Genomic DNA, 22,222 nt, shown 5'->3' on the forward strand with positions numbered 1-22,222 from the left:
TCTGCACCGTGGTCCCTAAAGAAACCCATGCAAAGGGAATGCACATGAATATATATTTGTATTTATTTATTTAACTGCGGTTGGGCTTCCTCCTCCTACTCTCCCTGTGCTGCAGTGACTGACAGCTCTTTGTTTCAGAGGAGAGAAAATGTCAGGACTTCAGGAAAGGGGCGTGAGGCTCCCTCCATCATTTCACTGGAGTACTTCCCATCTCCAGCACCCCACACCGCTAACGTCGGCTACTTCTGCGCCCCACTGAGAGCAGATCACAGCAACTGTCTACTCAACGAGATATTAGAGAAAACAGAACTGAAAATTAGAGCTCAGGAGCATCAGGAAATGTCAGTGGGTAAGATATTCTCCAAAGCAAGAAGATATTCTCCACAGGCTAAATTTTAAGGATGCAATTATCTCTTCCAGCCATGGCCATGGACTCCACCACCCCTGCATCACTAAAAACTCAGTTCTAGGATTTCCCTCCCCTCCATCCCACAGTGGTGGGCCAGAATAACTCTTTCCTAGGAAGTGCTCTGTTCTCCCCATGTGCTATGCTGACTATTATTATTATGTATTAGTGATGCCTCCCAGTTTTGCCTGCTGAGCAAGGTTTGTCACCAGGTTCCCCTGTCCCCAAGATCAGGTTGGAGGCCAGATCTGAGAGGCATCCTTTGACTTCTGCCTAGACCTGTGCTTTGTCTTTCAGCATGACCAGCCCCATCTCCCTCCCTTGTCTTGCTGTTAAGGTACTTATCTTGCCTTAATAATTTCCCACATGGCACTTCATCAAATACTCTGCTGTGAGAGATGAGATCTATTTCATTTCTTCTATCTAGAAAATCAATGGTCTTATCAAAGCAAGATACCAGGGGTTTGTTGATTTTTTTTTTCAGGCATAATCTATGTTTGGTAAAGTTATGCAGCATTTCAGACCATTTTTACAATAGTTTGGTTAAATTACCTTTTCCTCCAAACTATGTCCTGAGCTTTGCACCCAGCAGATCAGCTCAGCAGCCTCAGTGCTGTCACTCCAGCTCTACATTGCTGCCCACATGGCCTCAAATTACTCCTGGAGGGTTGCCTTCCTCATATCCTTTCATGCACTTGGACAAAAAATTGTTACTTTTTTTATTAAATACAAATTACATTCATTGATGTGGTCTTATTCATCTCTGGTTGTCCTGTATCTCATGCCTTCATCACCTTCTCTGCCAATCTCCACTACACATGCAAGTTATATCTATCTATATCTATATCTATATCTATATCTATATCTATATCTATATCTATCTATATCTATATCTAATCTGTGAGATAGCCTTGGGACATGATCTCTGTACTGTTTCCATGAGCCTTCTGCAGAGTCACACTCCAAAGACCAGGACACAAGCCCAGCTGGCTTTCAGAAAGCCAAGCCAACACTGTGATTTATGTTTTAAGGTAATTTAACAAAGTTTGCATGGCTGGTGAAACGCTTAGTGCAGCTCTGCAAATAACACCAAAGATCAATGTAATGCCCTATTGACAAAGTCTGAACTATAACACATATATTTTGTACATTTTTATTGTGTTCATGTATGTTGATTCATAGCTGCTTTATCAATAAAAAACACCACACAAAGTTTTATACCCTAACTGTCACCAAAATTATTTAGTACTAGGATAATAACAAATTTTATGTGGATGGAGATCCTTTGTGGTAAGATGTTGAACAATAAAAAGAAAAACAGAATTTCCTGCTCCATAGAGCACTGACCCAAGGAGAGCTGCTGATTTCTCTCCATCTATAGAATCCACAGGTGTGCACGCAGATATCTATAGATACAGATGTCTATAGGCACTTTCAAGGTCACATGGGCACTTGTGTAAAACATTTGGAAAATAATTTCCTCCTAAAAAGAGAAGCATTTAAAGCATTTAAATGCTACAGCATTTAAAGGTCTACAACAAGAAGGCAGATTCAAGAACCATGAATTCAAACACTTATCAAACTTGGAAGGCATCAGCAGCCTCTCTTCAACTACACCTCAGAAACAATTACAGGGGACCAAATGCTGCAGCCTTTGACTGGGCAGATCTCCCCTCAAGGTCACCAAGAGGGTTGCCAATTAAGGGCTGCAAAATTTGGTGCAAATTTAGTGATTTCTGTGTTTTGGTGCCCATTTTCCCAGCAGAGCCTTTGGTGGTGGAGGTCCCCAGATCAATCCTGTGCCCCACATGGCTGGGCCTGGGGAGCCTCCCCTCTCTGCCTTTCCATTCCTCCACAAAACAAACTGCAGAACTTTTTTTGTTGCCCATGCAGAATAGTCGAGGTTAAGGTATGAACTCTGCAAAATTAAACCTCTTGGAATATTTATTAAAATCTGCTTGCTTAATTTTACCAAAATGTACCACAAGCTTCCAAAGGGAGAAAACCTCAACTTCTGAATGTAAAAAAGATGTAAATATATTCCTGGTAAACCTGACCTCTGTGAGCCATACAAAATGACTATAGTCTTGTGTTTCAAAGATATTCTTCCTTGAAAAATATCCATTGTTATGGCATTTCCTTGACTAAGTAGAAATAACAGAGGTTATGCTTCAGCTATACACAACAATATTATTTCTTTTAATATATAAATGTGCCAAAAGGGATGTATATAAAGAACACTGATAGAGTTCCTAGAGCTGTTCTCTGCTTCCTATTGTTACAAACAATAATTTGAGGAGAGGAGAAAAAAAATCCCACAAAGAAGGATTTCAGCTTAACACGAGCAATACTCCTCCTGCACATCTTTCCTTTTATGCAGTTTTGTTTCAGTGATTTGAGCATGTTCTAATTTTGTCATTCAAGCCATCTGACTTTCACTGCTCTATACAAACAAAACCTAATTTAGTCTGAGATGTTTTAAGTCATAACAATGACGGATGGCCAAGGTTCAGGTGTGCTAGAATATTTAAATACCTAGTCTATATTTTCCTGATATAAAGACAGGCAGCTTTTTGTACTCTGATTAATTATGATTTTGTGTCTGAAAAAAATAGCTCTTTCTATTCTACATTATTAATTGGTTATTTAATTAGGGATTCTGGTAGCTTCAGATGTTGGGTAGCTAAAATTGTGCCGTGGTTAAAAAAAAATAAAATAAAAAAAAAAAGACTAGCTCCACACTGTTGCCTTTTTGTATCTTATGAAGGTCACAATAAGATGTGATTGTTTGGCACAGCAGCAGTGAATTATGCCACCCAGACAAGCTTTTAACCTATGTGCCTTCACTCTGAGTGAGACACACAGGGATGTGCTCTCTTTAAACAGTTCTCTATTGAAGAGGATTCAATCACCATAATGAATCTGAGGCCAGGCAGCAATCTTCTTCACTGAAAGAATTTCTAAAAGATTGTAGAATTTGTAAAACGAACAGCTCACAGACTAAATGGCTGTGTGGGTGAATCAATTATTGCAGGGCTCGCAGTAGTCATAATATTTAGTACATATCATAGAGTGTTTCAGGTACAATAAGATATGCTAGTTTTTTCCCATTCCTGCTTGAAAGTGGTATGTGCTCCACCAACTTAGTCAATCTTCGGGATCTAGTTAGAACTAGTATTAAGTCAATAAAAAAATCCATCTGCAGCTGTGGTGCTTGTACCAGGATCCGAAGGGCTCACATTGCAAAACAGTAATTGTATTAAAACGTGCACCAGCGAGCTGCTCGCCGGGAAAACACATGATGTATCGTGAAACACAAAACACATCAAGGGCTGAAATATCTTTAGAGGTAGAGTAGGGCCAATGCTGAACAGCTTCCTTATTAATACAATAATTATTTTATTTTGACAGCACCATTTATAACCATATAGTCTGTGTCCAGCTACCCATATTTCCATTAATCAATGGATTTGAAGACAACTGTCATCATTTCATTTTATTATGACTTATAGGTTCATTGCAGTTCACTTAAAAATTACTATGAGCAAGACACTGGTGGGCAGGAACCGGACCTTTGTGGGCTGCCAAGGGCTCGTGCCTGGCACTGGTCTGCAGGGACTGGGGGAACTGGGGGCAGTGGGACCAGCTGGGATGCCCAGGGGACACCAGGCTGGCTGCTGGAGAGGGGCCAAGGCTGTGCTGGTTGATTAAAAATCTTGAGCACTTCAGCTCACAGGCAGAACATGCAAACCCCCACCAGCTCTCAGTGGGATGATACTGGGATGCTATGGGAGAAAAGGGGAAAGACACAATTTGGCCTTGAGAGAGGAAGCATTTCTGCTGTATTCAAAAGCCACCAGATCCAAAGAACCTCAGGTCACTTCTGAACCCTCCAGCCTGGCCACGAGTTTGCAGCACCCATCTGTGAGCAAATGGGGACCCAGCTCTGCAGAGTGGCCATGCCACAGCCAAGTCACAGTGTCACAAAGCCGTGTCAGAGCCTGCCAAACACACTTCCACATTGTGTACAACCTCCCCAGAGACACACAGGCCTAGATGGCAAACAGGGTGTCCCTTTAATGAAACTACAACGTATTAAAAATTATTACAGCTTCGTCTTTTCAGGTTTTAGACAATGTAATGTGATTTATTCAAAGAAATGCTGATGATTAGACATTAAATGGCACTAAATATTCCACTTCCTCTGCGCTGCCTGATAAACTGGTTTCATTAACATTATAAGTAACAAAAGTTTCCATTTCAGTCGGCCCATTTTGTTTTCCTCACGATCTAAGTTGCAGCTGCACAGCACTATATTACAGGGACCTCGCGGAGCGGCAGCTCCGGGCTCTCCATCACTCCCCACGGTTAAAGGCACCGAGCGGCCCCGTCCCAGCCTGGCCCCTCTATCCCAGTCCCATCCCACAAGGACACAGCCACGGTGGGCTCCGTCCATCCTCCTGCCAGGGCCGGCACCCCAGCCCCACCGACATCGCCATCCCGCTTTTCTCTTCAAGAGATTTCTCTTTAGCCGCCGAGTCTGTCCCTATTAAATCATGTGCCTCAGCCTTAAGTGCAGGTTAACACTGTGCCCTGAGTGGAAGCTACTATATTTGTCAAGGATACCTCTGTGATTTATCTCTGCCAGCCCCACAGAAGAACTCACATCTGGATATACGGTGCCTCTACATAATTTCCAAATCCAGCCATTCTGCCTGCTCCCTGGGAGACCTCGCTCGGGGTCTGGAGCTGCTGGAATTGCAGCTGATTCCCGATTCAGGCCCTCATTTCAGGCCCCATCAAGGGTGTCACACGCTGCAGCACCAGGTAGGATGCTGTTGCATCCTGACGTGCCCGGCTCACCCGCGCTTTCCCCACACTTTGGTCACGTCTGACTGCCTTCAAGGAAATCCTCCCTTTGCCACAAGCTACAGGGACACTTTCTGAAAGACGTTTTGAAAGTAAGATGGTGATTTAAGTACACAGCAGCCAGTGCTCTGGTATTTAATAAAGCCTCACTCCTGCCCTCGGGCAGCACTGCCCACTCAGAGCAGCCCTGGCTGTGTTTAGGGTGGGGGGCAGGGGTTGGTCCAGCCACCTCCCATCGCTCCCTGTGCAGGAGAAAACAAATCCCCACATCCACAAAATGCCAATCCAACGGGGCAAAGCAGCCCCACTTGCTTGGTGCGAATCTGGAACTCTAACAGGCTCACTCTGGATTTACCGCAGCCTTTCCAAGCGCTGGATTTGGCTCCCCATCCCACGGGATGAGCATCAGCCCCCCAGGAAATCCCCCAGCGTGCACAGAGCAGGGACCCAGCAGCACCGAGCCCAGGCACCACATCCCTTCCTCCTCCCACAGCTCAGGTGGCATCTCCACACACACACACACAGATATTTAGATAGCTATATATTACTGTTTATGTAAAGCCATAGCTTTCCCTTGATTGCAAGGCATGGTGGGGCTGCTGATGAGGTTTGCTGTTGACATTTCTGCATTAGCTGGCTTTTGTCAATCCTGGCAGGCTGAGAAATTCTATCTTAAGGGCTGTTCTTTATTAAATTTGCAAGATACAAAACTGTGACTGACTCTTTTCTTTGGTGACTGTATAAATAATAAATCCAGATCGCTAAAAATAACAATTAAAATATTGCTCAAATTTAAAAGCACAGAAAAATTGGTAATTTGGAGACAGCCCGGTGTGGGCTGTGGGAGCAGGCAGGGGCTGGGGGCAGTGTCCCTCCTCGGGGCTTTTGGCAGCTGTCAATATTCAAAGAGCTTGAGGAGAGGGACAGGGCTGGGGAGAAAGCAGCGCGCCTGAGCCGAGCCACTATGTGTCTTACCAAACTTTGTCACAGAGTCTTTTATACAACTCCTTTATGCAGGATCTCTGACATAATTCCTATTTTTTTCCACCAGCCATTATATATGATAAATAAAACAATGCACTGAAAACACTGAAATCTCTCATCAATGTCTTTGTGAAAAGGGCCCAGATAAATGAGTCTTGGAATCAAAGGCAGATTACATGACTGACCATGTATCATCCTCTATGTATTGAACATAGTCTTTGTAAAGATAGAGCGGTAATAAAAAGTGGTATTGTGTGCTGTGAAAGGCTGTGTGGGTCTGTGCATGACTAATCTGTCTTTCTGCATTATTTTATTCAATCTTCTCTGACTTTATGCCTTTGACATTTTTGCTACACTCAGTAAATTTGAGTGAATAGGCAATTTTAAAGAATTTTTATAGGGCTTCAGAGAAGTCATACGCAGACTGTATCTTTGTTCAGATTTAACAGTTTAAATATTTCCTTTGTCTAGGATGCAGAGTAATCTTTAGGCAGAGGAGAAGAGGGGGATGGGGTAGGAAATGCCTAAACCTCCCTTAATATTTTGGCACCCTTTTGTCAGGGGGTGGGGGCAGCGTGGCAGGGCCCAGCCTGGGGGTCGTGGGGTGCCCCTGGGGTGGGAGGACGGGCTGGGTCGGGCTCCGGCGGGGCCGGACGGGCTGGGCTCAACTTTGCTGCGGCTGCGGGAGGAGCGGCTCCCTCCCGCAACTCAAGTGGGAAGCAGATGAAATGTTTAAAGGGCTATTGTGAATATAGGCTTAAATATGATCCTCTTGCATCAGCCAATTTCTCTGACAAGATATTGCAAGGGTTGCTGTTTCTTAGTAAATAATGATTTTATTGCATCTCTTTAATGAACTGATAACGTGATACACAGTAAATTATCTGCATCTATAACATTACTGAGGATAAGCAGCGTGGTTTTAGTAATTTATACCACAGAGAGACATGCATTATAAAAATAGGAAAATTATTTCCTTTGTTAAATTGTGCAGAAGTCTTTACCTGAGGAACACCAGACAGATTAATCTCCAGAGATCCACTCGCTTGTATTTAAGCTGTTGAACTGTTCGCTGTTTTTTCCTCAGAACAGTTGAAAAAAACATTTTGCGAGCCAGAATTGACACTGTGGGTATTGTTCCTGCTCACACAAGTTATTAAAATAATTACTAAGCTATTTTGAGGTAACTTGAAGCTTTCTTTAAAACTTAAATCCAAATCTGGAGGAATTAGTGTGAATGATTTGCATTGATGACAACCCAAGTATGGCAGCCAGCTTTCCCAGGCACCTCTGGCAGTGCAGCATCCCCGGGTGCTCCTCGGCCCTGGCAGGGACTGAGGGGGGATTTCTGAGTGGGATTGCTGGCTGGGATGGGGTTTGGTGCAGGAATCTGGGGGATGCCCTGCGTTAGAGATGCTGTGGCTCTCAGGGGGCTGCAGAGGGGCTCGTGCCAGACCCCACACAGCACCAGTGGGACCCAAAGCATCATCCTGCACTGCTCAGCCCTGGTCCTGCTCCAGGGAAAAGGCAACCCCTGCTGCAAGCCCCCACAGGTCCCCAGTCCCTCTGGGACCAGCAGCTGGCTCCAGGCACCTGTGGTGTCACCGTCAGGGGCCACTCGGACCTGGGTGCTGCAGAACACTCATCCCCATTTCAACCCAAGCAGAGGCCAACGCAGACTTTCCTCACCAGCTTCCAATGGCCCTTTGTGGCCTGAAAGCTGGGATTTGTCACCCAGGCAGGGCAGCAGTGGGAGCACAGTCCCGGCAGGGATCCACCTCCACAAGTACAGCCCTGGGCAGGTGGGCCAGGGGCTGGGGAATCTCTCCAAGCTGGCTGTGAGCACAGAGCAGCTGGGAAGAGAGGGAGGATGTACCAGGGGCTGGTTTCTTGGTTGTACTTCAGTATCATCATTAACCTTTCCAAGAGATAACTTCAGGGACAAGCGGGGATCCCAGAGCCCAGGGTCGCCCCATTAATCCGCAGCCCACCCTTGCGAGAGGAGCACGCTGCTGGCAGGTTACAATCCTTCCAGATGTAATCATGTTTTAGCATCTTACTTCGAAATTTTAACGGGTGAAAATTCCCCATCTCAGTGCAAGATTGCATCATGAATTCCCTCTGCCTCGTGCAGCAGGGATGGAAAAATACTACTTTTCATCCTTGCACAGTGCTTGATGTAAGTTTCTGAAAATGAGCGCTCTAGTAAGCCTAAAAATGTAGGATAATATGATTCATTTATAGATCTCTGATAATAGATGTGGTTTCTGTTACTCTGTTACCACACCAAAGATTACTCCTGCTCCTTCAGGAAGGACACAGCACCCTCCTCCTCCCGAACCATTACCATAAAGCAGGATAAACAACAAATACCACCTTATCATTAGCCGCATGGAGCAGTTCCCATTGATTTATGACGCCAAACACCGCAAGGCTGGATCAAGCTGCAAGTCCCTTTTTTGCAAACATTATTTCCACAAGACCGGTGTAAAATACAAGGAGCCGCCTCACCTGGGCTTGGTTTTGTTTACCAAAAAAAAAAAAAAATATTTTACAACTTGCAGGAATTCTTCCCAATATTAGTTATTAACAACCCCAAGATGGCATTTGCATTTTTATAACCTTGTTACTTAAAAGTGAGACAGCGGAAGGAAAGACTTGGCGCTAGCGTTCCCTGCGTGCTTTAATCCCAGCCTGAGCTTTTTATGCTCGAGAGCACCTTGTGATGCTGTAACTAACCTCAAACCCGGAGCAGCGGGAGGGCAACAAACCCCCGAATACAGCAATGTCATGCTTTACAGGCGTACTCTCCGCAACAGCATGAATGGAGAAAAAAACCCCGGTTGCCAAGGAAACGCTCCAGTCCGGGTAATTATTACAGTAACTGTCTGCACACCCCACCTATAACACAAATGAATAATAAATCAGCGGCTGACTGGCAGCTCTCCGCGCCCGCCGCCGCCTCCCGGCCGCCGCCCGCACTGCAGCGCCCGCGGAGCGCAGGGAAGGCAAGGGAAGGGAAGGGAAGGGAAGGGAAGGGAAGGGAAGGGAAGGGAAGGGAGGGGAAGGCTCGCCTCTCAGCGCACCCGGGAACGATTTGCTGGGCTTGATTTAAAAGACGCAGCGGGAGTTGGCAAAATTCACGTATCGTGGGGTTAATGTGGGTTAGAGAGGAGCTATTTGTAACACTGAGACGCTGCATTCCAAACGCGCACATCTGATTTCTTTTAATCCCAGCTCGTTTTTTGCGGCATAAATCACTTAGTTAAAATGAACAGCCAAAACAGCTGGTTTAGACATTCGTGAGACATCCAGAAATCTGCTGCTGCTTTAGATGCCCTAAGCGAGCAATGCAAAGCGCGAAGTGCAGCTCACCTGACGAGGGATGGATCAGGTACCCCAGGGCCGGCTCCCTGCCGAGCTGGGTCCAGCCCCAGCGGCCCAGGCCAGGCCTCTCCTCCCGGCACAGGGCACGGAGCACACGGCATCCATCCTCTCCTCCTCGCTGCAGCTGCACCAGGCTCGGAACGAGCCCTCGCAGCGGCGAGGTGAGCCCGCACAGCCCCTCCCCTGGGCGCAGGCAGGTGCCCCACGCACCTGAGGGCAATTCGGAAGATTAAAAGAACAGGTAGTTTCTCCCGGCGGGTCATTCGCCGTGCCCGATTGATGCAATCAGCGCGGAGGGCGGTGGCACAGGGCCGTGTCCCCGTGTCCCCAGCTGGCGCTGCCACCTGTGCCCGGGGCTGCGTGGGCACTGCTGCGGCACCGCGGGGAGCAGCTGCCCCGGCCAGCCCGCACTCCCGCTCAGGACAAGCCAAAAAGCCTTCGGGAGCTCGGGGAAAGCCGACAGCCCTTCCTCAGCCCCGTGCCCACAGCCCTCAGCAGACACGGAGCCTTCCAGCAGCAAAGGGATTTCAGAATTAACATGTACCCTTATTATCACTTAACTGAATAAAATCCCAAATGGTAGCACTGGGGGCAAAAAGGCATATGAAAATTAATTTACCCCCAGGAGCTCTTCACGCCTCCAATTTGGGGGTCTGTTGCTCCATCCCATGTTCACTTCACCCATGCATTGGTGGTCACCTGCAGCACTTCTTAGCCCAGTGTCGCAGAGAAAGCAAATTTTAGGTCCTCACAGAGACAGGCCCTCACATGATTGCTTTTTACTGCTTAGATTTTTATCTGCTTTGATGGATTTCATTTTTTTTTTTGGTCGTTGTTTGGTGTTTGTAAACATTCTATAAAACGCCTACAGCCATCTCTCTTGCTCTAGGCGCTGCGAGTGAGTCTGCTGCTGAAGCCCAAGTGAAGAGAGGGAAGACGAAGGCTCATTCCAGCCTGCGAGCCCTCTGACAATTAAATGTACTGCAGAAAGGCACAGACACACTCAGGCTCCCTATTAGGGAAAACACTCATGTGCTTAGTTTTAAGCATGTGGTTAAATCCATTCTTCTTTACAAAATCTCTGAGACATAAGCACATGCCAAAGTGCATTCCTGAGTAAGGATGCTTCCCTGAACTGAGGCCATAATTCATTAAAACCCAAGGTGCATTTATCCTACTTTTTCTCGTGAACAGAGATGTGAAAAAAGGGGAGGGGAGAAAAAAAGAAAACAAGCAAAGAATTAATTTTGATTTGAAACTGATCTATGGTGACAAGGGGCATTTGGTTTGTTGAAGTAACTGGAGTGGGAAGTATTTCAGAAGATATCTAAATAAATCTTTTTAAAGGGGTTTTTTTCTCCATCTCTCCCCCTTTCTTTCTTTCTCTCAGTTTTCCTCTAATTACCCATGTCTGGTAGTCTTGGATCTCAACCCCTTGTTATTTAAAATACATATTCATGGAACTATATTTTACAGTTGCACTGTTCTGGTTACAAAATAGCTTCTACTTTTCTAGGACATAATTTCATTTTGTTTAGCCAAGAATTCATTAAAGAAGCTATAAATAACCTCCTTTAAATATTTAGCCGTGAATAGAGGGTGGACTGGCATTGATGGCTTATTTTAGTACTAATGCAATATGCTTTAAAAAAAAACCCCTCTGCATTTGAGCATGAATCAAGTTAATCATTAACACTTTCAACGTGACTCCCGGGCTGTGCTGGGAGCGGCGCAGCAGGGCTGCACAACTTTCCCTGCAGCTCTTCCTGCAGCCAAACACAGCTTGCTCTGTCCTGAGGGGGAAACCTGGCCCCCAGTTGTGGTGGGCTGCTGCCCTCCTGCTGCCACACTTGGCCAGAGTTTTCTGCCCATGAAACCACTGTGGCTTCCCAAACTCCTAGCAGGGCACAGCAGAGATCCAGAGTGCCTCTGCTTACTTTAGAAGTCACCTTAGAGAAGTTTCAGAGCCTCCACCTCCCTTTCAGAGGAGTGTTGAGACAAGAGGGAGCTGGTGATTCTGTTCCAAAGCCACACCATGAGCTCATCTGCTGTGATCTGAGAGCAAAGGATCTGGGTACAGGGCGCAGCTATTTTTGGGGAAGGTGAAGAAACAGCATTATCTGCTAGCCAAGATTTGGAAAACCAGATGCCGATGGCTCTCAGGCTCCCCGTTTACAAAGTCACCATCCCTCCCTACCCGTCCCAAGTCTTCCTGCCTCACCTTTAAGGCTGCGGCTTGATGGTGTCACTGGAGAGCACCATCAGTTTAAGGTACTCCAGCTGCCCATGCCCTCTGCCATCGTTTTCCCTTCTCCTTGCTCAACATACAACCCCTCTAATTGTGCTGATACAGACATGCTGAGAGATTAGGAAACTCACTAGGTTCAAAAATCCACACACTAATGAAAAAAAAAAAAAGAAACCAAACCCAGTAGTTTGTTTTTAAAGCCCATCTCTGTCACCTAATATCACTCAAGGGGTGGCCCCTAACAACAAAAGCTGTGTCAGCAAAACAAGGGCATGGCAAGAAGACTGGAAGGAGCTGCTGGGCAGGGACTCCTGAAACCAGGACTGCTCTCAGTCACGAGAAGGATACACCAAACTGCACCCTGAGTGCTGCAGTGCTGTTGCATTTTGAAATAAAGCTGAAGCATTAAGACATTTTTCCTTAGTGCTGACTCCCTCTGGGCATTCCCAAGACAATTACAATGTTTTCTGAGTATACAAAAGAACTAGGAGATTTTGTAATCAAGAGTCTGAGTTTATGCTTCTCTCCTTAAGAGCATTCAATTTCCATGGACATTCATTAGCAGGAGGTTAAAACACAATGGCAGAAGAGAATGGACTGCTTTTATGTCCATGTGGTAGTAAACACTTCAAGCTAGAAATGCAAGTTCAAAATAAAAACCTCTCTGTGGAGCTTCCAAATTAGTAGTAAAGCAACAAAAACCACACCAGTTTCACAGCTTTTTTACTGAAAATTTAATTTTACAAAATACCCTTTTCCATCAAAGAAACTTCCCTGCAATGTACATGAACCTGGCATTTTATAGACCTGTACAGTGAGATATCAGAGAGGTTTGAAAGAAGGAAAAAAACTTTTAGCAGACACCTAGTTGCAAAACCTACAGCAATGTGAATACAAGTGTGTCTTAAAATGCTAAAGCAAGTAATGTAATATAATTGGTGAATCTATTTGAAATGTGAAAAGTTTCCTTAAAATGGTCCATATGGTATGTAGAACATCACAGCTGGCACAAAACTGCCTGTATTTAGTTTTAAACACAAAAACAATGTATGTAAGGAACAGTTTTTGAAAAAGAACCCAAGTGCTGCTATCATAAGGCAAACATACACAAAGGTGCTGACAGCACACAGGGAAACCGACAAAATAAGATGAATACTCAAGTGTTCAAACACTGAACTGTTTGTTTTCCTAATGCTGCCAGCAAACGTCGAGGAGATAACGGTGCCAAATTACCACAGGACACCCTGGTAACGGTGGGTGCTACAGAGAAGGCTTTATATCATTTCCAGAGAGGTGAAAGCAGGCAGGAGTGCTCCTACTGGGCTCAGCAGCACCTACTGAGTCTGCTGCATCCTGGCAGCTCTGAATTTGGAAATCCTCTTGACGGGTTCTTCAGGGGCATCAGACAAGAGCTCCTCCGACTTGCGCTCCAGGATGGTCGGCAGCACGGGGTGAGTGTGGACTGGGTGTGCTGTTAAGGAGGGAGACAAAGGCTCCTTTTCTATGACAGTTCCAGAAAATGCCTACAACAGAAGAGAATACTCAGAATGAGCTAATAAAATGCAAATGTGAAGCTATGCCCATAAGGTCATTACCCTATATTAGCCTGATTAGAATTGTTATTTCTTCTAATCAAAAGTAAAGAAATATCCTTAAATCAATGATTGTTGCCTGCATAAGTAACCACATTGTAATTAACCTCAAAATATAGCTTGTTCAAGGATGACTGAATGAAAGACAGTATCTTAAAAGTACTACTTAATCCCATTCCTACTGCATACATGATGTAAAAATTTGCTTCCTCAGTGACACATGCTCAAGAAATCAAGCAGCTGATGTAATACACAGTTTTATTTTGGATAAGAAATAGAGAGACTTTGCAAAGTTGATGTCAGTATTCCCATCATACGTCATTTTATGACTTAGTATCTTGTAACTGCATCAAGCTGAAGCATTGCATGTGAACTGGCAAGTACATATTTTGTTTCTTTTCTCCCTACCAAATATGATCAAAAAATGGTGAAAGCCATTTATATTTAAGAGAGCAGCAAACTTGCTTCCAACTATTTCTCTCTATAAAAGGCCTAATAAAAACATCTAATGTTTAAAAACTAATTTATACGCAGCCAATTATGTGACAATCCTTTTCAACTTAGCAAAGAAATAACCATGATTCCTGGAAACAAGCAGCTCAGAACTACTTTTCATAAACATATTTAAGAACAAATCACTCCACTATGTATTGAAAACAGAGAATTCAGAATGCCCAAGGACAAGGGGAAGCAGTTCACATCCAAGGTCTGATGCTCATGCTGGGCACAAAGGAATGCACACCAGATTTAGTCACTATGCTTAGTTCTGCTTTTTCATAACTCAGTTACCAACAAAGACAAAGCAAAACAAACAGGCCATTCTTTTCTTGCAGGACCTGCAAAAAAAGCAGTGTTTTTTGTTTTCTGCTCCAGTAGCCCAAGTGTGCCTAAAGCTGTGCCTGTACAACTCTGTTAATCTAACAAGAAGCTCATTTTCAAAAACAGGTAAGCAAAGCACAAACTAAGTGATGGTGGTAAAATTAGAAATAAAAAAAAGTTAGTCTGCTGCAAATGGTAATAGAGAAATAATGGATTTCAAATACCCACAAAAACAACCAAAAGCAAAACAACAGCATTTAGAGAAGCACATCTGACTGGAGTGTTTTGCTTAATCTCCTTCAGTTGCTTAGAAAATGCATTACATTGTAGAGAATAATGATGCCAGACTCAGGTAATAGACTGATGGGTAACATCTAAAGTGTACTTAGATATTTTATAAAAATATAGCAAATATATTCCAGAAAGTATACAATGTGGAGTGCTAACTCCACAGATAAATTTTCCATCATGATTCTTCATATCCTGCCTGGATTCATCTGAAGCTGTTTGCATGAAAAATGGTGATAAACAACAGCTTTTATAAGGAATTCATTTCTTGTCAAAAATAATTTTTGAAAAATAGTGCTTTCATTGAACTTGTCCATTGCACTGGGAACTACTGAAGACTCAAGTTTTATCTAGTTTGAAAAAATTAGTGTTAAGTTCTTACAAAACAGAAATGAATACGCTGTGCCATGAATCTCTACATTTAATTCTTGTATTCACCTGGTCACTAAGCAACTGTACATCTTCCCTTATGTCATACAGGCTGTTTTTTATGATGAAGCCCTGAACTTTCCAAACACATGTAAACAGATTTGTTTGGGATCACTAAGGCTCAGTCTGGAATAGGATGAGTAGGGGTGCAATGCTTCCTTCCACCAGGCAATTTCTCTGCTATTGGCACATCAAAATAGTAATTCAGCTGGTATCTATGTGTTTTAAACTTGAAACACTCCTTGGAAATTAGCTGTCTAATAGTGCAAGACAGGTTAGAGAATCACCTCTTCCTCTGATCAGTTACAAAGTACAGATTTCCCTCTTTTTGTCTAAAATCCTGCTGTCTGTCCTGCAGTGAAATGGTCAGGATGAGCCAGCACACAGGTTTCAGTAACACCAGTGAGTGACCACTTTGGATGTTTATGGAAGAGCTTCCAGTCTTGGGGAAGCCACATGAGCAGCTCCTTCCCTCTGTCCCTGGGATGGGTGTGACAGAGGCCTGTCACCTGGTATGGCCTTCTGAAGCAAACCAGGTAGGAGTTAGAAAATTATTTCAAAGAAATAAAACTGATGGTATAGGCAACTAGAGTCATTAGATTTCTCATTTTTATCCCTGCCACCAATCAATAATGAATTAAAAACTGTACCTCAGTTGTCCCTGAAGAGGGAGGAAGCTTTTGCAGTAGCTGCTGCTTCCCCTCCCCCTCCTCTTCCTCGAGGATGCCTTCGCTGTTGTCACTCTGAGTGGCTTCGTCACAGCTAATACTCCTCTGAACTCCTCGTCTGTCATCAAACTCAGCAGCACTGTTCTCACTGGTATCGCTACAAACACTGTTCTCTCTGCTCCGAGACTTCAGAATTGATTTACGAGGGACATATTCTCCATTCACAACATCAACAAAGACTCTATAAAGGAAAATGTTAGCTTTAATAAACCATTTCAGGATCAGATGACAAATTTACAGTGATCTAGCTTTGTCTTTTGTACAAATTAATTATGATGTGCTTTCCCAACTTTTTCGCTGCAGAATGACAATACTGCACCTACAGAGACACTTTATTTACCAATGTACAAGAATCAATTCTACACAGTGAATGCTGTTATGCCCTTTATTCAAGCATTACGTTGGTACTTATTTTCAGCAGAAAATGCATAGCTCTTTGAAAAATGTTAGAAAACAGAAAGGTGTGAGTTAGGAAAAGTTAGAAAAAAGGTAAACTAAATGATGACCAGAGTTGTTTCTGTAAAGAGAATCAGATCACAATCCGGGAATGTTTTCTAGAGTTAAGTCCTTGTCAAATGTAGAATACAAAAACAAATACTTGAAACATTCATTGCACATGGAAAGGATGGAGCTTTTCCCTGACAAGTGTCATAATCTGCTTTCAATTAGAAACAAAATTTAAAAAATCAGCTTATAAGATCGGATCAACAGGAAGACACTTTTCAAGTATTAACAGACTGTGAACTGACAAAGATGGCTCTTGTGCTCCCTCTCCATGACTTGAGAAAGTCAAGGGTGGGTGGAGGAGAATGAGAAGACAATGCCAATTTTATCAAACTCATAAAGGAGGAGCCCAATGACTGGATGAGTTTTAAGGGTGTTACTTGTTTCTAACAGCTTTATTCATCAGGCACTCATGGAAATACATCTCTATAGAAGATGGAGTTTGCAGAGCTCAGAGGGAGGAGCACAAAAGAATCTTTTGCTCATCTTCAGCCCCTGAAGCTGCAATTACAGGATGTGGTTTCACTTTTAACACTTTGTAACACCTTTAACATATTTAGGTACCCAAATACACAGACATACAGTCCAATTTCACAACCACTTAATCGACCAATCTAATAGGTATCTGTGTTTATCCTTACAAACCTAAATACTTGTATTAACTATCCTGTCACCTTAGTGTTTTGTACAATCCCCTAAGGCCAGCACTGTTTTTCAAGCTGTGTGTGGGTGTCCTACAGGTGAGAAGTACCTATTATGGAGAATACAGAAAGTGACAGACTGAGGCCAAGAAGAGGGAATGCAAAAGAAAACTATGCAAGCAAAGAGCTGAGTATGTTTTGAAGATGCAAAAAGGAAGAGACAGAGTCCAGCAAATCAATAACCAGGAAAGCAGGAGTATTACAAGTTGTAGATCTGGTCAGTTCTATTTGAAAACAAACACAGAAAAAAATGGCAGGGAATTAACCAGGATGCATAACATAACTCATTTTTGAGGATGATACATACTGGGCAAATTTACCTCCATTTCAGAAGCTCTGGAAAAGCAGGTAAATGAAAAATTGCTATTTGGAAAAGGAAGCGTTAAACTCAGAAATATTTTGTGGATACAAAAGCACAGCAACCGTGCAGAAGGCACAAACTTTCATTTTTAAGTAGTAAATTCAGTTCCAGCTGTTTCTTTCAGGAAACTGTAGGTGGGGTTTCACACTCTAGGTGGACAGAAATGAAAGGAGATGGTCTGCTCAGGGGAAAGCTGCACCATAAATTACCCACCGGTAAATGTCTGCTGGGGTTTTGATGTTGGGCAGCTCTGGAGCTGCATGGCCATTGCCACTGCTGTTCCTCCTTTTACGCTTGGCCTCTTCTTTCTTTTCACTGAATTTCAAAGTAGTATTTTTTCCTGTGTTTATTCTTACCTGAAAATTGAACACAAATGATGGTCTAGACCATAAAATCAACAATCACCAGGCTGCAGATCAAGTGATCCTGACATTCTCTTACCCAAGCAGTTGGGGACTAGGAAGCATAGGTAAGTTAAACAAATGTATGAATGGTAACATTCATACATTTGTTTATTCTCTACCACTGTTTATTCTCTACCACTTGCACTAGGCTGGGGCATTTCTTTGCCCTCATGTGCACATATTTTGCATATAAAATATGACAGTCTGCTTATTCAAGTTCTGCTCAACAGCTGAGCTGTTCAAAAGTCAGTTTCAAGACAAGTAAGAAGTCATTTAAAAAACTCCTAGAGAGGATACTGCCTTTTACAGCAGCCAGAAGCCAGAACAGCAAGGTAGACATCTGAAGATAATTTTTTTAATACCATATTTAGGACAACAGGATCTAAACAGTGGGGTTTTAATAATTTGAAAAAGAACTCCAATGTCACCTCCAGCTAGTATCCTACTACATCTACAGATCTGGTTTACATATGGCACATATATTTTATGTAATCTCTTGAGCAAAAGATAAAAATTAAATAAAGTACAAACCCTTTTAGGTTCCACAGTGTGAGAGAAATAAATAGTTGGAACAGAGCTCTCTCCAACATCTCTGTCATCTTCATCATCACTGTGATCGTAATTCAAGTCTGAATTTCCAAATTCTTTATGGAAGTTGCCCTGAGTAATACAGCCCTCTGCCCTACACGCCCCATTCACGTCTGTGTCCTTAACCTCCTTCTCCTTTTCAGAAGAGGTTGCACCTTCTCCATTTGTCTCAACTGCATCAGACATCCTAAGGAATGAGAAATATCTATGTGAGACAGAGGCACATCGTGCTCTTGAGAGAGACAAACATACAAAATAATGAACTTACATGTAACTTTCTTTACCCAGGTGCTGTATTTTGAAACTGACAGTGCAACTTCCTTGTGTCCTCTAACAACGACTGTGTCCTTCCCATACCAACTGGAATTACCAGAACTGTGACATCATGGCTAACAACCCATGTATTGCTTGCAGATCAGAACACATCTAAGGACGTCACAGAGCATTAAATGTGTAACTCCCACATAGAAAACTATGGATTTTCATAGCCTGTGGGAAATTAATTTCACTTCCCCCTCTTCATATTAAAGAAAAAAACCAGAAGGCTGGACTGCTGTGGTTACAGAGGCAGATGTTAGGAGCTCCGGCATTGCAGTGTGTGCTTTGTTCATGTCCCACCCTCCTTCCACTATGATAATGTTATTTCCATCTGTTTCTTCAGCTACTTGCCCTGCTGGTGAGACCTCCTGTGTACCAGCAGCCCCACACTGACAGCTCTCACAGAACTCCAGTCCTGCCCGTGCCACACAGCACTGTACCTGTCAAGTTCACCAAGGATCTCTTCTTGTCTCTCGAGCTCTTCTAAGCGGGCCCACAGTTCCTCCTCTGACTGAAAACGACCCATTGGTTTCATATCATTTCCATTTACTGGAAAATCTACCTCAAAAACATTTGATACTTTTGGCTTTGAATGAGGTTTGTGAGCAGTTCGGTATTTTCCTGTGTAATAAAAAGTAAGATGCAATTACTAAGGCGACTGACTGAAAAATCAAACAAAAATATCCAACAAAAAACATTTGAGGGGTAGGAAAAAAAACCCACAAAGGACCTAAGTAAGGAATATGGGCAGAACATTTTCCATTTCAAATTATTGTTTAACTGTTTAAGTGAAACTGTCAATGAACCAGAGCACCAGCACAGGGTAATAGTCTCCGGATGTTACAGAAACACTGAGGCAAAGCAGAGATGTTTATTTACAAAGCAGGAGACACTGATCCTGTGACAGTTTTATTACAGTGTGGGGTTTTTTACCTCTTGTGCCAAACAGTAGATTTTGATTTGATCTGATAGATATCAACATGTGAATGTGGCATTTGCTCACTGTCCCATTAACAGCAGGTTTTATTAACTGGGAAAACAAACCTGGTTTGTGTATTAGCTCATTTTTAATAGTCACACTTAAAGAACAAAGTCTTTTTTTTTTTAAATTTACAATGAAGAGCATTAAAAATTACCTCCAGTTACCTGGAAAATCTGATCAAAATCCAGTCATTATCAATCACTTATTTAGTGAAAAAGACCCACTCTGAAAATCATACAAAAACCTTCCTTTCAGAAATAATAAACATAAACCCCATTTAAAGCCACAGAGGTGACCTGAGATACACGCTTGTGAGCAAATGGTAGCCAGTGACAAGTTCTTGCTGGCATTTAAAAGCCTTGCTCCCTGGCAAAACAGTGCATCCACTGAGGATGGGGAATACCTTTTCCTGTGTAAGTGCTGTCTGGCACATAGGGAACAAATCCTAATGCTTCAGCCCTGTCTGGGTGAAGGGCAGGCCTGTGTGTTTAACCCCTTTTCCCTGAGACCAGCACTCCCAGGGCCACTGCCTGTTCCTGAGAGCTCCCAAGGGAAGCTCCCTGCCCTCTGCCCATCACCACCCACACTGCTCCTGCACCTCTTCCCTGGAATGAGGACCCACCCCCTTCCACCACTGCCACAAATGCAGTGGGACTCCAGTGCCTCTGTGGGCCTTCATGAAACTGCTTTGTGATTCCAATCAACAGCAGCACAACGTCTTGGTTACTCAGCATCCTTAGTGTTTTAAAATCTCTATTAACAAACTGTGCAGCCATTTTTTTAAAAATTTTAAGAACTCATGGCTTAAAGATATCCTTATTCAAATACGTCAGCTTATACTTTAATCCCGAGTTAAATACAAATTCAACAGCAACATTAAAAAGCAAACAGGTGACTGGAAGTAATGCTGGAATGTGTGTCCCCTTCTCTTCCATGGGATAGCACTTTTCATCATCTCGTTAAGAAAAGGCTGAAATGTGTTTTAGTGAGATTTGAATATAAATTGAGGCAAGCCAAGCAATCAGAGTAACTTGTGAGGATTTCATTTGCTATAATTACAAAATTAATAAATAAAATTGGAAGGATTAGTTAACAATCTATTTCAATCTGATTGTCAATTTGTGCCCTCCCAGTTTCTGTTACCCTTCAGTATGACTTGACTACCAAGGCAAGCCCGTGGCTTCCTGAACACCAGCAAATGCTTCAACATGCCAGTGATTCTACCTCCTAATTCAACACAGCCTCTGCCAGTTAGGAAACCAGGTCAGATCAAAAAGACAGAGAGATAACCACCTTCTGCTCCAACATCCACTGTGCTCACTCACTGTTACCTCAAAGCACCACCATTACCTTCATACAGGAACCAAAAAAAGTGAAGTAGTAACATCCGGAAAATGGAGAGATAGCAAGAACCGAGGGAGATGCTCAGCATACTCTGCCTTCCTCTGAGATACAAACAAAACCAGATCTTGGCCTGCCTCAATCACTAAGTTTATCTCTTAGCTACTTCTCTCTCAGTCACAGTACAGACTGGTGCTGAGAGAAAACATCAGTAATTTCCACTTAACAGATTTTCAGCAAAAGTTTAAGAGGGTGTCAGAGGACAACAGTGGCAAAGAAAGTTTAGGATACAAAAAAAGCTGCACAAATGCTGACCTGGCATGCACAGCATGGTGCTGCACTAACACTGTTATTGTGGGATGCATTTCCTAGAATGCCACTCCTATCTTGCAATGACAGGTTCCCATAGTAGAGACACCCCCTTAATCAGCCTTAGCATATAAAGATAATTTTGATTTATTCTAGAAAAAGGTAACAGTGAACTGCCCATAGCCCTCTGCAAATCTTCTCCTCCTAAAAATGTCCAAGTGATGCTATTTTCAGACTTAGTAACATCCAGAAAATGGAGAGATAGCAAGAACCGAGGGAGATGCTCAGCATACTCTGCCTTCCTCTGAGATACAAACAAAACCAGATCTTGGCCTGCCTCAATCACTAAGTTTATCTCTTAGCTACTTCTCTCTCAGTCACAGTACAGACTGGTGCTGAGAGAAAACATCAGTAATTTCCACTTAACAGATTTTCAGCAAAAGTTTAAGAGGGTGTCAGAGGACAACAGTGGCAAAGGAAGTTTAGGATACAAAAAAAGCTGCACAAATGCTGACCTGGCATGCACAGCATGGTGCTGCACTAACACTGTTATTGTGGGATGCATTTCCTAGAATGCCACTCCTATCTTGCAATGACAGGTTCCCATAGTAGAGACACCCCCTTAATCAGCCTTAGCATATAAAGATAATTTTGATTTATTCTAGAAAAAGGTAACAGTGAACTGCCCATAGCCCTCTGCAAATCTTCTCCTCCTAAAAATGTCCAAGTGATGCTATTTTCAGACTGTAAAATTACTTGTGCCTCCAACTTTGCCTGAATCCTATCGGGCACTACTTCAATAGCAAAGAAATTATCCAATTAATTCCTTAGCACAGCTACCTTTGCTTTGCAGTGTCATCTCCAGCCATCTCTGGGAAGCATTTCTGCAGTCCAGGAGCTGCACACCAGGACTGCTGCTGTGTTTGTTCCCTGCCAGTCATGGAACACCCCAGGATGAGATGTT

At 43.3% G+C, this 22,222-nt stretch overlaps 1 protein-coding gene across 1 annotated transcript in view; it reads right to left on the reverse strand.

Annotated features, from left to right (window-relative positions):
- Positions 1-12,600: 12,600 nt before the first annotated feature.
- URI1 (URI1 prefoldin like chaperone) overlaps positions 12,601-22,222 on the reverse strand; it is a 41,574-nt gene continuing 31,952 nt past the window's right edge. Inside the window, exons 7-11 of the mRNA XM_039696392.1 lie at positions 19,067-19,247; positions 18,252-18,495; positions 17,530-17,672; positions 15,673-15,931; positions 12,601-13,417 (exon numbers count right to left, since the gene is read on the reverse strand). Coding sequence (XP_039552326.1) covers positions 13,229-13,417; positions 15,673-15,931; positions 17,530-17,672; positions 18,252-18,495; positions 19,067-19,247 — 1,016 coding nt within the window. The 3' untranslated portion in view covers positions 12,601-13,228. The remainder of the gene's footprint in view (positions 13,418-15,672; positions 15,932-17,529; positions 17,673-18,251; positions 18,496-19,066; positions 19,248-22,222) is intronic.

This window comes from Passer montanus, unplaced genomic scaffold (genome assembly GCF_014805655.1).
Source record: "Passer montanus isolate IOZ18808 unplaced genomic scaffold, ASM1480565v1 scaffold113, whole genome shotgun sequence".
NCBI classification, from domain to species: domain Eukaryota; kingdom Metazoa; phylum Chordata; class Aves; order Passeriformes; family Passeridae; genus Passer; species Passer montanus.